At 36.4% G+C, this 16,049-nt stretch overlaps 2 protein-coding genes across 5 annotated transcripts in view; one reads left to right on the plus strand and one right to left on the minus strand.

The window, feature by feature from the left end:
• The window catches only part of LOC106741193 (kynurenine 3-monooxygenase), a 49,961-nt gene extending 48,143 nt beyond the window's left edge, over positions 1 to 1,818 (plus strand). For all 4 annotated transcript variants that reach the window (XM_014612924.1, XM_014612925.1, XM_014612923.1 and 1 more), the window contains 5 exons: positions 37 to 288; positions 395 to 484; positions 615 to 755; positions 851 to 1,012; positions 1,086 to 1,818. In XM_014612924.1, the coding sequence (XP_014468410.1) occupies positions 37 to 288; positions 395 to 484; positions 615 to 755; positions 851 to 1,012; positions 1,086 to 1,157 (717 nt within the window). In that variant the 3' untranslated portion in view covers positions 1,158 to 1,818. The remainder of the gene's footprint in view (positions 1 to 36; positions 289 to 394; positions 485 to 614; positions 756 to 850; positions 1,013 to 1,085) is intronic.
• A 1,003-nt stretch (positions 1,819 to 2,821) lies between these two features.
• Positions 2,822 to 9,543, minus strand: LOC106741194 (2-acylglycerol O-acyltransferase 1-like). The gene is made up of 6 exons (XM_014612926.1): positions 9,457 to 9,543; positions 7,066 to 7,352; positions 5,145 to 5,419; positions 4,130 to 4,316; positions 3,251 to 3,450; positions 2,822 to 3,109 (listed from the first exon to the last, which is right to left on the minus strand). Exons 2-6 carry the CDS (start codon positions 7,287 to 7,289, stop codon positions 2,949 to 2,951), a joined length of 1,047 nt encoding a protein of 348 aa, XP_014468412.1. The 5' UTR covers positions 7,290 to 7,352; positions 9,457 to 9,543; the 3' UTR covers positions 2,822 to 2,948.
• Positions 9,544 to 16,049: the final 6,506 nt, after the last annotated feature.

The following is a 16,049-nucleotide window of genomic DNA, read 5'->3' on the forward strand; positions in this document are numbered from 1 at the left end:
CCGGAAACTAACGAGGACCGATCTTCGCTTCGAAAGTTCCGGATGAGCGGCCGGAATCTGCACATTTGGCCGCGCGGTGAGTTCATGATGATCGCGTTGCCGAACGAGGACCGCTCGTTCACCGGCAATCTGTTCGCGCCGTTCGACGTGTTCGAGAAGCTGAAGACGCCCGAGGCGGTGTCGAGCTTCTACGCGGAACAGTTCCCCGACCTGATGCGACTGATGGGCGAGCCGAAGCTGCTCGAGGACTTCTTCCTCTCGGAACCGAAGCCGCTGATATCGATACAGGTTGTTTGTTTATCGCACCTTGAATTCATGAGCGTGCGATTTACACGACTGGATAAATGTCGTCTTCGATCGTCTTCGATTATTACCTTCTTCGTGCTTCTTGTAGTGCGAGCCTTTTCACGTTGGGAAAACCGCTCTTCTGGTTGGCGACGCCGCCCACGCGATGGTTCCCTTTTACGCTCAAGGAATGAATACTGTAAGTTGTCGACTCGATTGACAGGCGAATCATTCTGCAGCGTAATGATACTTTCACGGGATAAAATAGACAGGTATGATCGGGCTGAGTTTGTTCGTGCAACAGCAGTTTGTTCTCTGCTTTGTCGCAGGGTTTCGAAGATATTTTAATACTCGATGAACTGATGGACCAGTACGATTCGGATCTTGCTGAGGTTCTGCCGAGATTCTCGGAATTGCGCTGCGACAACACTCATGTGATATGCGATCTTGCTATGTATAATTATATCGAGGTATCAGAAGGATTCTTTCATCGCTGTTGTCACTTGAATTCAAGTACGGACTCGATCCGCAATCCCAATTTATGTTCATGTTCTCTTTCTTTCAGATGAGAAACTTACTGTTGACGAGAAATTTCCGCTTTCGAAAATTCATAGATCACATTTTGTACACCCTCGTCCCCAAATTCTGGATACCGCTTTACATCTCCGTGCAATTCACTCGTATGAGTTTTCGCGACTGTATGATCAATAAAAAATGGCAGGACAAGGTACGATAAGGTTAAGCAACACCAAAATGTATTTCGTGATAAAGACATTATAAGAGGCTTCTTTTTATTGCAGATGTTGAGAACGGCTTTTTGGTTTCTCGGATTCTTCTCGATTCTCATTATTTTCTTCTTCTCCTTCGCGTGATATCTTGCGAATGCGTTAGCTTGCGTGAAGTATGCTTAAAACTAATTTAATAATGGAAACCACAAAAATAACACAAAGATTACGTAATTGAATTAATATGATAATCACTGGACTTATGTGTTCCTCTGAAAATCACTTTATAATACTCTGAAAAGCACTTTTTGTAGTAAGTTTCTCTTGCAGCTAATTATCTTGTGTAAGCTTGTATGTATCAACGTGTTTTAAATATGGAATTCTTCTAACAATTATATAATTCTTGTTAACGCATATTGTATGTGTTATTTATTAATATATTTATATTAATATTTAACTTTCGCCATGAGCAACAGTCATTTCGTATAAAACATGTTATAAAATATGTCACAGAAATTATAAAAATGTGACAAGGAACTGCTACATGTACAATGCAGCAAGCAACACGTGATATTATATATCACGATAGGTTATTATATTATATAATAACCTGGACAATAATATGATAATTGGATCCAACAAATTCTTGCGGTTGTAAGTTCCCATGTAACTAGCGACAGACATCAGTATATTGAACTTTGAATTTCAAACCTTGAACCTGTCGTTAGATATAACAGCTGTCATATACTTGTAGATTAGGCCACTCTGAATAAAAAAGTTCTGTACCGTTTTGCAAATAATACGCAAATTTTTCAGTTATTAATTAAGGAAATCTCTATATATGGCTATTTTTAATAATTAATAATTTGAAATTTTGCGTGGTTGTTTACAAAATGGTAGAGAACTATTCTTTTCAGTTTAAACCTTTTTATCTGCGAGCAGTTATACGAAACATACCAGACACCCAGTATATATTATTATTATGTAATTATTACATAAATTATTATATAAGAAAATATATTTTTAAATAAAAAATATACATTTCCCTTATTTCACATAAATTTGACCTATAATTAAAAAGATAATTATGAAAAACACATATATTAGGGGGACCGGAAAGTAATGTCGTTTCTGCGCATGTCGATATTTGATTTGATTGATTTTTACCGCTCCGGCATTGAAAATTTGTATACTAAATGGCAAAAGGTTGTTGATAACGAAGGTGAATATATTGTTGATTAGAAATAAAAACTTGTTAAAAATGTAGTCGTGTGAATTTAATTTAAGAAAGCGACATTACTTTCCGGTCCCCCTAATATATATATATATATATATGTGTGTGTGTGTGTGTGTGTGTGTGTGTGTGTGTGTGTGTGTGTGTGTGTGTGTGTGTGTGTGTCTATATATATATATATATATGTTTTTGTATAATTAATTCTTAACATTTAACTTTACAAAAAATTAATTTAATTTTTAACTTAACTTAGTTAAAAAAAATACCAACCCAATCCTGATCATTTATCCATAAATACATATCCAATCCTGATTATTTATCCATAAATACATACCCAATCCTGATCATTTATCCATAAAATATTAACAATATATAATAAGATAGTAATTAAATTCAACAAGTTCTCGCGGTTTTTCTGACAAATTTCACATTTGAAGTCTTTATGGAAAAATGTTCGGTTTGGTTTTCGCGAATATTTCACTTTTTCAAGGAGAAGTGGAAGAACGTGAGTTTCAAGTATTTTTCTTCCTGAAGAGAAATAAATTGAAATATTCACGAAACATCCGAAGCGAATCCACGAAGGATGTGGTACTAAACCGGAAATCACATTGAGCAAACTAACACGTTTCCTTGCCTGAGTCTTTCAAAAGAACAAACTTGCACGATCAGCCTTCACACGGAACGCTTCTTTTCTATCAAATAGATCAAATGTCTAATTCGAGGACAACTTTCTCCGGATCTTTTACATAATTGTGCTTCTGCGTCTCAAACAGTTCAATCAAGTTTTGTACGAATTTACTATGGTGTTCGTTGATCTGCTCTGCCGTAGGTTCTGCTATTTTCGGTAGCTCCATGGGACTTCCGACTGAAACAAAAGAAGAAATAGATTTTCAAACAATTAGAAACAATGAAGAATCAAACTTATATACGCAATTCGTTTGATATATGCTGATATATGTTAATTGCGAATATATAAATATATAAATAGATGAATTTGATACTTTACCAACTACGGTAATAGGCTCCCGTTTGGGGATGAGTCCGAACGAATACTGGAAGAATCCTCTGCCCGAAAAAACAACAGGTGCTAATCCAATAATTTTGCGAATATAATGCTGGACACGTCTAAAGAACGTTCCTTCCGAGCTGTACAATTGAGTGAACAGGTTCGTCTCGCCGAATGAAAACACAGGAACCAACGTTGTGCTGAATTACAAATTGATTATATTAAATTCGTGTCTAGTTAGATTTTTCTTTTTTTGCACGCACATGCATAATTTGTTCTATAGTTCTCGAACTCTCTGAAGACTTTGAACATTATAAAACTTGCTCCTCTTAACTAAACTAGTGCTCAGTTGCAACTTTGTTTCTTTGCCTTCCAACGCTATATTACATACTTTCTTTCAATCTAAAGAATAGAAAGCGCGATCCAATTTCCAAGCTGAAAAAACAGATCTTATACAGGGCGTTCCAAAGTTCTCGCATGTGGTGCGTACAAGGAAATTTTTGATATCAAAAGAAGTAACTTTTTCCACTAAAACTAAATTACTAAAATACCAAAATTACGTTCGAACAATAATAACTCGGGAAACAAGCGAATGAAAAAATTGGATTTTTCGCGAGCTAAGCTTAGGCTGAACAAATCGATATCAAAATTATCTTCTCCGGTCAGTTTTAAGTAGACTTTACTTGAACAAAATTTTAATTTAAGGCTTAGCTGTAAAGATGTGTTACGTTGAAAAGTCACTGTGAATAATGATCTTTCTCGACATTTTCGTTGAGGAAAAAGTTACTTTTTCTAGTATGAAGAATCTCTCTCTGTACGCACCGCATGGAAGAATTTTGAGACGCTGTATATACGTATTATAGAAGCGGTCATTTTTACCCATTTTGTAGTGCTAATTTGATGAAACCTTTCCTTTTCTTCACTATAGTACGATACGTGCCCGGTAACGACTCCAGAGATTCCGAGGCGCCGCCGACGATGAGTAACGTGGCTCTTCCGGTGAACGAGCTCGATGGCGGTGTTGATAATAAGTACTTGATACTTCTCGCACTAGAAGCGCAGGCACCTGTATGTGAGAATTGTCGTTACAATCGAATCACTTCTGTCTCGACTGTGTCATCGACTGAAAATTCAACACACATCGAATAATCTCGTCCCTTCAAGAAAGGAAGAAAGGTAGACCAAAAGTCTACTTTTGGAAGGCCGAAAGTTAAACGGGTGTTAATTTAATAACGAAAAACGAAAATAAAACACTAGACGATTGAAAGGGCCTAAAAGTTGATAATCTTCCATTTTTCCTGTTGTTGAATGGAAAAAGAAGTACCGTTGATCTGAGATAGAATTTCCACCGGCACGTATAATTGAAATAAATCTTGATTCGACAGTAATATTATCGAAACTGATACATTATACGTTTCAATAACTCAAGTATTAATTTCAATGACATTGCTATTGAAGTCAAGATTTATATGCACGCCATTGGAAATTTTATTTGTTTCAATAGTATTTTTCTCTGCGTCATCGTCTATTTCTGACCGCGAAAATCCACCTTCGTTGCTGTTATCATTGTTACGGAGCAAAAAACGTGTTTTCTGTGACTTACTGACCAAAGTCTTTTTAATGGTAAACACCGGTTGACATTGCAAATCGCATGTATTGGGAAAAGTGTTACAACCATTGAAGCCAAATACACAATGTAATAGTATATATTATTTTCAAGGTTGATGTATAGTTCAACAACTTGAGTATAGTATACGTAGATGAATACTACCTCGAGAGAAATCGGATGTGTCGTTGAAAAGACTCGACAAAAAATAAAAGTCGTTTATCAAATGAGAAAATGAACGTGAATGAATGGCTTGGATAATTGAATAATTGAATGAATAATTCTTACCTAACGAGTACACGTATTCCCTGAAAATAGGTATCTTGAAATGCTGGTCGAGGATGATCGGACGTATTTCCAGTCCAGGAAATAGCTCCCTGCAGCCCAACGCATCCGACCCGAACGCACCCACTATTCCTGTCGATAGGATTCCGTGAGGCACGCACACAAACAGATAAGATTTCGTGGGGTCCAAGTCAACGGTCTTCACCAGCTTTATAGGGAAATAGTTGCAGAAGTAACGCCAGAATATATTATTTCTGCAAAATTTTATCCAGTTGTAACTGAAAAGCAAAGCATAATCATTCTTCAATTTTCAACGATTCTCTCACCTTCACGAAAGAGTTTCTTATCGCCGCAGATCAAAATCGTTATCATTTAAAAATAGGTAGACTGTCGCGATGACTTTTTGTATAATTGGTTAATAAGACGGTTGCAACAATTTTTTTCTTATATACTTCAGAACACACAGAAAAAAATATTAGGAAATCAGTCCAGGAAGTTTTTTTTGGAAAAGAACAGACATAAAATTGATCTAAATTCCAACGCTATCTTATCGCTTACTATATCTCATCTCTTTTATAGAAGAGAAAACTGTTATTTCTCTGTGTAATTTCGTATTTGTATAAAGTTCATCGTTTCACTGGATATTCTCTAATATTGCAGCTATTACAGGTATTTTGAATGAATGAATTAAAACTTCAAACTTTAAAACTTCATTCTTTGATAAACTTTGTTATTATTTATATACTGATTATCATTGAAAAATATAAGGAAATGAACTTTTTTGGCTTCTTTTTTTTCATGATATTATTGCATAATTTTGTTAACATTATACGTATAGTTTCTTAATACATCACTAAAATAAAACATTCCGGCAACATATTTTTGAATTCTATTAATTTTTTCATATTGAAATTTTTTAAAACATTACTTAAGCCGAGTAATTAAAATTGGAATTTCTCAGAAACCAGACATTTCCGCAACTTTGTACCAGGGACCGAATGGAAATATCGGTCTGGCTCCGGTTCACTAAAATATTTAATAAAGGTTCCGATTTCGGTTTCGGTTTTCTAGATAATGAAAGTATCGGTAAACCGTTTAAATTACTGTTCTTTCGATTCCAGTTCTTTGTTACCTTACTGAAATTTTTATTAACTTAAATTATATATATATATATATAACGTGTATAATAATATATTATATAAAATAACCTTCCTTGATGGCATTTCTTCACTATTTCCATCTTCTGCTTTTAACTTTTTTGAATATATAATATTAACCTCGTTATTTATAACCTCTTTCTAACGGAACATGTCAATTATATAGATTCTGAGAATATTCAGAATATTTCGATATTGTCCGAGCTTTCTTAGAATATATATGTTCCGTTAGAGTAATTTGTATAATTCAGGATGATTGTCTTCCTATTTATCTCAAAATTGTAATATATTATTTCTTCTATTAATCCTCTTCTGTTCAATATCGTATGCTTGAACTTTATTTTCTATTTGTCGCGGTAATTAATCAATGTTCTGCTTTTTCGTGAGAAGTAGAATTTTATTATAAATTGAAAAAAACGATTATTTATAATCATAGAATAAGAACCGAAAAGAACCGCAAACCGAAAAAAATGTAACAGTTTCGATTCTGTAGGCTTTCGGTTTCGGTTCCGGTCCGGATCCCTGCTCTGCGCTAAAAATTTCGGTTATATTAGTGAGAACTACATATCTGTAAAATTTCATTAAAATCGGAGATAGACAGCGTACTAAAGTTAAGCCTAAGTAAATATTACTCGATCCGAAGAAACATTTGCTAAGGAGTATTAGAGTAATTATGCAGATTAAATCTCCACATTTTTTTCTGTAGACTATCTCGCACGGCAAAAATACGAAGAAAATTCGAAATCTGGTAGAAAGTGGAAAGTTACCTTCGGCCACCACGATCGCAAGTGTCCCAGTCGTAATACATCCAAAGAGAATACAATAATATAAGATAGTATGTTTGCATATAGATAATCATATAGACCGTGATAATGGTCGCGAAGAAGTTGCCGAATGCGGTCCAAATAAACCATGTTGCGGCAGTCAAGGTCTGCAGCCTCCTCTCGAGAGGCACATTTAATGGTGCAAATCTCACACCTAAAATTTTCATGTTTCTCGTTGAGTTGTCGTCAAGCACAGTTGTTCGTTCCTTTTGGTGCACGTTAGAGTTCACCTGTATCAGTCAATAAACTCCTATGTATATATATATATTTATATATATTAATATTTATTTATTTATTTATATAATATGTTACTCTCCGATTAGACATATACTTATATCAATACGATATCTGCCGTATTGATATAAATCGAGGGTCGAGAACCACCAGTCATTTTGATCGATGTATCGTGTCGCACTTTTGCATCATATCACGTGCATAAAAAACATCTTCAATATGTCTTTTATAAAAGATAATAAAACGTTATATATGTTTATAAAACATACAATATATAAAACCGATACGTGCTACTAGCGGATTAGCTGACAGATAAAAGTATAATGTCCAAAACGTCAGTATTTTGTTAAATTTATCACACGATATGATGTAAAAATGCATGCTTTTCATAATCGTTTTAGTTATCCTTGATTTTTTATTTCCTGTTTCTTGTTTCCAGTTCGAAACCAATTTTAATAATATTCGCGTTATGTAATGTCCACGAAGAATACAATTTCATATATTATATTTTTATACATATATAAGTGTATGTGTATGTATTATGTGTTAAAATATCGTAAATTATGGTAGATTTATAAAATATTTTTAATTAACACGTTTATGTATCATAGATTACACGTGTTACCTTCGCGTCCATTTAAAAAGTGACACATTTGAATATGCTGCATGGCTGCGACCGCTATCAGTTTATATCGAATGATAAACCAGATTGCGTCGGGAATCGATACTACCTCGGATTGAGAGCAGCTATGAAAGTACACTATTTCTATTCTTCCTAGTAAGAAATTGGCGTCCCGCCAAATAGTACAGTCGGTCCTTCGCAAAAGATAATAAAAACTCTGCGGCACCGTATAGTCTAACTATATATATGTTACGTATAATTTGAACTGTGATACTCTTCTCAAGGTCCACAAAATTTTACGATATTTTTCGCGACGTTATTAGTCACTCGTTATTAATTTCAGGTCCGTATAATGTAAATGTTCGAAAATTTCCAGGAACGTCTCAGAAATATTCGAATACTCTTGGGACGTTCCTGGGATGTCTATTGAACATTTGTGATACATCGGAAATGTTATCAATTGTCAACAGCACGTGGACGAACAACGATTCGAAGGCGATTAGTAAATCTGTACGTAACCACGTACATAAGCCTTACGTATTATATCGAATCCGATAAAAAAAGTTTTATGTAACTCTTAGAAGTAATACGTTATACAAGAAGATCGAAGATTGCACAAATGACCATTGTACCGTATTGACGTTTCGCGATCTCACTCAGTTACTTATAACACTCATTTCAAGTACAATATACCTTATCGCCATTGCGCCGATGTTTTTAAATATATAGAATAGAAAGAGAGAGAGTAAAGGGCAATATTTATTAACTCGGAGGTAAAATATTACCTTGATTACACAACTATGATGTGCAAATGATAATTAACAATTAATTGTTTGAAAATAAGCGTGTCTGGTCCAGTCATCACCAACAATTGTGAGTAAACATCAACTAACAATGACATTACATCAATGTTATAATTTTTCACATAACATAATATAATGTAATATGCGTTGTATGTAATAGTTACATTGTCGAGTGCGAAATTATAACATTGTTGTAATGTTATCGTTAGTAAGTGTTTTCCGAGTAATGTATTAAAGAAAAATCGTATCTCCAGTAAGCACGTGAATTAACAAGCCGTTTGGAGAAAAAATAAATATTTCAACGAAAGCAAAATTTCTCTTACTTTTCCTTAGTGGAAGAAAAGAGAAAGGAACAATAAATGGGAGTAAAATAAAAGTAAAGAAGAACCGAGGTAATTAGGATAATAATAATAATAGTGGTACTTTTGTAACAGTTTATAAGGGACAGAGAGAGAGAGAGAGAGAGAGATGCGCACAAGGAAGCCGAGGAATCTTATTTCCTCACTGAAAAATATTTTTTCTTAACGTATTTGCACGACGAAATCGACTCGATATTCTCGTCCGCCTCGGAAATATGTAAATATGTAAATTTCGGAAAAAGAAAAAAACATTCATCGCCGAGACTTTTCGACGAAGCGAATACTAAATCTTCGCGAATGCGAACATCTCCTTTACCTGCAAAACGTGCAGCTTCTCGTGTCGACATGTGAATGAAATTTCGGATTTTCCTCAATATGGCAGGTAAACGGCAGGTAGACGGCTTTCAAGACGACTAATCGCATCGCACGCTCACATTTACGCGTGTTTGTCGCGTTGTTCTCTTCTGCTGCTTTCCGGCGAACATTCGCCACGATGTCACAAGTCTCACTGGTCGGGTCGGATATCTTAGTCTCGTAAAAGCACCTAACGTGGCTTAGTGCACCTACACACACACACACACGCGCGCAGGCTCACGCACGCGCACACTACACGCACGTGAATACTTCGTTACGTGCTACGTGTGTACAGGCATGTGTGCATCCGTAGCAACGGGATCCAACGTTCAAAGGCGCGTTCGAAGTTTAATTCGAATCTTAGCCAGCCATATGCTCAGTCACTTGAGAGAAGAATAATAATAGACAACGTAATATGAAAATACAACGCGGGACATGTTGATATTACATCTTCGTGTGTAACGTTCACACGGGGTTTCACGATTGTACGACTAATAAAGAATGGTAAGGAGAGTAAAGTCGATGTAAAATCGAGCAAGGCTAAAATATATTTCGTTATAGAAGCAAATTTCTTTTTGTAACACAACAAATATTTTGAGAATTGTAATTCTTTGGAAATTTATAGAAGATTACTATAGGAATGATTGAGGAAGTTATATGGATCATGATTGGAATTCTTGAGAACTTTTTGAAATATTCATGGAGGAAAGACCGAGTCTGGTTGTCTTTTTACGTGCTTGTTTTTTACATACTTTTTGTATATTGATTAAAAAGTAAGATAATATCTTATACGTGTAAAGTCGATCGCAGGATAGTTGCAATAGTTTTTTTTTTTCTTACGAGGGTTGCTACTTATATTTCTGGCCTAATAATGAAAAAACAAATATTTATGATCGAAATTGGTTTTATTGTTTTACAAAATATTCTCCATGATGATCGATACACTTTTGCATGCGTTTGAACCAATTTTCGAAGCACTTTTTCCACTCCGATTGAGGTAACTGCAAAACATACGTTTTGAATGCATCAACCGCTTCTTCGGGTGTCAAAAATCGTTGACCACGTAATTTATTTTTGATGTGCGGGAACAAAAAAAGTCATTGGGTGCCAAATCAGGACTGTACGGCGGATGACCCATCAATTCGATGTTTTGGCCGGTCAAAAATTCCTTTGTTTGACCCGATGTGTGAGAGCTCGCATTGTCACGATGAAGAATGATTCGCCTCTTCTTCTGCTTTTCTCGAATTTCTCCGATGACTTTTGGCAAACAAATGGTCGCGTACCATTCAGAATTGACCGTCCTACGGTGCTCTAACACCACTGTCGTCACGTGACCGGTAATGCCGAAGAAACAGGTAACCATTTGCTTCGATGTGCTTCTTCCGCGAACAACTTTTGTTGGATTTGACTCGTCTTGGAAGACACATATAGTCGATTGCTGTTTTGTTTCGGGCTCATATGCATAGATCAATGATTCGTCACTTATGTAGATGTTATACACAGTCTTTGATGTACCTTGAACGTATTTTTTCAACATTTTCTTGCACCAATCAACACGAGTCTTCTTTTGAACGTTTGTCAGATTATGCGGGATCTAACGCGAACAAATTTTTTTTACGGACAAATGTTCATGCAATATCTTATTGATGCTTGTCATACTAATGCCCAAAGATGCCTCAATCTCACGGTATGTCACATGACGATCTTGCTTTATCAGTTCACGCACAGCATCGATATTTTCTGGCACAACAACCGATTTTAGACGACCTTCACGGAACTCGTCCTGGAGCGAACGTCGGCCACGATTGAATTCGTTATACCAGTTTTTNACACAGTCTTTGATGTACCTTGAACGTATTTTTTCAACATTTTCTTGCACCAATCAACACGAGTCTTCTTTTGAACGTTTGTCAGATTATGCGGGATCTAACGCGAACAAATTTTTTTTACGGACAAATGTTCATGCAATATCTTATTGATGCTTGTCATACTAATGCCCAAAGATGCCTCAATCTCACGGTATGTCACATGACGATCTTGCTTTATCAGTTCACGCACAGCATCGATATTTTCTGGCACAACAACCGATTTTAGACGACCTTCACGGAACTCGTCCTGGAGCGAACGTCGGCCACGATTGAATTCGTTATACCAGTTTTTTACAGTGCTGTAGAGTGGTGCTTTCTCGCTGTATAAAGAATTAAGTTCATCGATACACTCTTGTCTTGATAATCCACGTCGAAAGTTATGAGAAATAATCGCACGAAAATGTTCACGAGTTAATTCCATTTTTTGCCCGACATGAATTTTTCAATTCACTGTAAACAACACAAACCGCGCTCAAATGACAATGTGTTCTTATGTTCTTATGTTCAACAATGTCAAGTTTCCAATGACAACGTCAGATGGCGCCTGGCAACACTTACTGCTACCAAGGCCAGAAATATAAATAGCTACCTACGTACATAATTCAGAGTACATATGAAAAATATGACAAAGTGAACGTATAATCCATGAATATGCGCGATAGACGTGTGAACGTTACACACGAAGATGTAATATCAACATGTCCCGCGTTGTATTTTCATATTTCGATTCATATTTCAGCCGTCAAAATTAGATATACCAGAGTTACATGCGTATGTGTAATTTTGAGAGCTGCTAACCGTCTTACTGTGCTCATTCATAAATCATAGGTTCGCTTCGTCGTATTTTTTATGTGTTCCGAAACATATATATAAAAAAATACCTGTTGCGACCGTCTTGTGATCGACTGTGTATTTATAATGTAGCTACATCCTTTAGATATAAAAAAATATCAACTTTATATATATTTATGCGTTATTTAATTCTAAACAAGATCGCGCAAATGTGACATCTCACCCCGTATTTTGGATCAATTGTCACATATCTTTTCATGTAGAGAAAACAAGACAAGTAGTTTGTTTAATTAAACGTTTAATTTTTTAATATTTTATTTAAAAAATTAGTGAGATATCACGACGCAATATATAAAGCTGATTTTTAAAAAATCTACTCGGATAGCACAAATGTCCAATAGATATCCTAAGAACGTCGCAGGAATATTCAAGTGTCTCTGGTACGTTCTTGGAATGTCTTTTGAACATTTGTGCCATACGGATATATATATTTGTATATTACATCATTAACCAAAAAAAAAAAAAAACAAGTCGTTTCTTTTATGGAAATTTAAGGGGACATATACTTTTCTCTGACAAAAAGTCAGCATATTTCATAATTTTTTTTCTACGGATGGACATTGTAATGTGAGGTCCGGCGTTATCATGATGAAAGGTAACTCCACGCCTGTTGATCAGTTCAGGGTGCTTCCGTGCGATGGTAGTCTGCAGTTTCGTCCAGCTGGAGGTTGCACTTCGCAGCCTTGAAGATATCCACAGACCTCACGTAGACGTTTTCTTCATGTTCGGTAGTCTTACAAACGTTACTCCAGTCAAATTTGGATTCTACGTTAAGCCTATAAATATCATCGCGTTTGTAGAATTAACGAAGGATTTCCAAAGATGGCGTTATACAAACTATTGATAAGTTATTGTCATTTTCGCTACGTTGAAACATAAAGGAAGACTTGTAGCGCCTTTAATACGCACAGAGAAAAGATTTCAGAAGACTGCCGGTAACTGAGCTTTGTCTCGTAATTCATATACGTTCGTGTCCTGTGTGTCCTGTCGATTCCGAGTAGATCCCGGATGGTCACCCATCCGACTCCTAAAATCTTGGTTGACTTGCTTGCTCAACTTCGAAGATTGGACGGCGGACAGTAATTTTCAAACCGACTCTGCCGATATTTTTATGATACAAGCTTAGATGACACATCCTTATGGTGTTCGTAAAAATGCTTTCGCGTCACAAATAGCGAGCATTCTTAGAAAATATTCGGAATTGATTAATATCCTATATTATCCAATATATTATATTTGCAAATTAAGGTATCACATTTATTTGCGGAATTACGAAGACAAAAAATGTTTAGTTTTCACTTCGGAAGAGCCATGATCGGGCGATGAAATGAAGATACAAAATGAGGGATACATTGTAAGTTTTATCGAAATAATACGTTTATTATTCTATATCAATAAAAAAGAAACGAAAGAATATACAACGGGGGTTTCGAGGGGAGAAAGAAGTGCACCTGTTGAAGGATCGTGCGTCGACATCGAGAGGGAAACGAGAAATGATGTTCGTCGACGCGCGCCGACACGCGGAGCTCGTTGTGAATAATATAATCTACTAACTTTAAGTACAAACTAGCGGGCCGTGTGTATGTGTGTGTGTGTTGCTTAACAAAATCGCAAAAACCTGAGGTTTCTCAGTTCATCTCGGGAGGATACACCGCGACGAGTAAAACGACGAGTCGCTTCGCGAGGGAGACGCGAATTTCAACTCGACATTATTTCAAACGTAGGTTTGTAGATGGCACACGTTTCTCTATTCTCGTCGTCGACGGCTCTACGCGAATCTGGAGCAAATTCGTATGTATTCGCGAGACATCCGACTTTCTCGCTCTCCACACGTGACAGCGCGCGCGCGCGCGCGAGCGAAGCGGCAACGATTCTTCGATTTGCGCGATTCATAAAGCAGCGTTTCCTCTTCATCGATCGCAGGTTACATATGTATTCTCATTAATTTCTTCGTGAGTTAAGTCGTACGAGTCGTAGATAATAACGACCAACCGGGTACGGTGATGTGCGGTGCCGCGGTAGTGCAAGCGGTGCCTGCCTTATTCACGACGACGACGACGATCGTCGTACGATTCCTTCGGTAGAATCGAACGTATAAAACAAATATTGTCCTCTTGCGTAAGAAAACGGAAAGTACACGGTGAGAGATCGGTCTGATAAGATAAATCGGTAACGGGCGGTGGTTATTCACTAATCTCTCACACACGGGTAGTAAGAATGCGTGCGGAGGGAAGGAAAATGCAATCGTTATTCTCGGTGCTATCTTGACAAAATACACGTAGCAGCTGAGGAAATAGGAAAGCATAACATGCCCGATCTCGGACTTTGCACTGGGAAAATAAGCCGAAAGAAATACAAGCGCGAATATATGCTCCTGCGTTATATAATGATCTTACGGGTCTTTTTCTCGCTTTTTGGTTAAGAAACATTAATATGCATGAACGGTAAAGAACGTTTCGACTTGCTAATAATACGACGAAATTGCACTGTTACTTCACGTGTCTTACACGCGTCTTACAGTACATACGATACTACCAGCTGAATCGAGCTATTTTGCTGTTGTTAAGGTCCTAGTCTAGTTCACTTACGCATTGAATCTTTTTCTCGATTTGTCGTCACGCTTGTACATTTTCCGCGAGAAAACTGAGCCGAATGCGGAAATAACGCGTAAATTAATTTGAGTGTATATATTAATTCGTATGATGATAGAAAAATCAGCACTAGGATAGATTCTATATATATATATAATAGGTGTTTCCTAATTATATTGTATCTTCATTTACTATACATTTTGTCAAATGGCTACGATGATGAGCACCGGAATGAAATCTCACGATTAGTCTTCTGCTCGATATAATTCAGGAGGACTCACAGGAAGAAAGAAGAAAAGAAATATGCCGCGGTGAAATAAGTAATGATTTCCACGCGTGTTCGTCGTATATATTCGTCTAAGGAAACGTTTCTTTTCTCGGCGGATGAATGTACGATTCGACTAGATTAGGACCTTAGAGAATAGTTCATACTTTAACGTACATAAGGATCTGCTAATCTTCTCGAGTAACTACATGCTGACACAGATGCGGATTCAATTGTTCTTAGCTTAACGCAAATATATTGTCAAAACCTTTAACCGACTTTCGTCATTCTGGACATTCAACTCCATTATATTCAAATATACCTTGGAAAACCGGCGGTACAATTACATTCGAAGGTTTGTGACAATGATAAAATAATCATTTGCATTGCTAAAAATAAATCGTCGCGTTTTTTTCGCGGCTTTGGCATTCGTTCGAGCAGTCAATCGCATTGCGTAGAAATTGCAGAGTCCTCGCCGATGGGATTTAAAAATGACGACTTGTAAAATAATCGATAACGATGATCTCTCTCTCTCTCTCTTTCTCTCTCTCTCTCTCTCTCTCTCTTTATCTGTTTCTTTGAACAATATCCTCGAACGATAGTTCTTGAAGTTCACCTCGCTATATATTAAACACGATTGTCAGGGACGGACAGTAAGATCGTTAAACGCAAAGGTGAAAAATATTTCCGTTTTCGTGTCATTTTCGCGTGATACACTATTGGCCCCTCCGAATAGTGCGAGATCTTACGGATATTCCGACTATTCGCAGCGCGAACAATATTCAAAGTCCTATACGCAAACCATAACGCACGGATATAGGTAATATGAAAAAATACTACTCCATCACTGCAGATAACGACGACAGTTGCGCGCGAGTAACATTTGTTTCTTTATATATTTCTATACATACATACATACATACATACATACATATATATACATATATATATATATATATATATATATATATATATATAT

Source organism: Dinoponera quadriceps, unplaced genomic scaffold (genome assembly GCF_001313825.1).
Source record: "Dinoponera quadriceps isolate SergipeBrazil2010 unplaced genomic scaffold, ASM131382v1 scaffold475, whole genome shotgun sequence".
Lineage (NCBI taxonomy): Eukaryota > Metazoa > Arthropoda > Insecta > Hymenoptera > Formicidae > Dinoponera > Dinoponera quadriceps.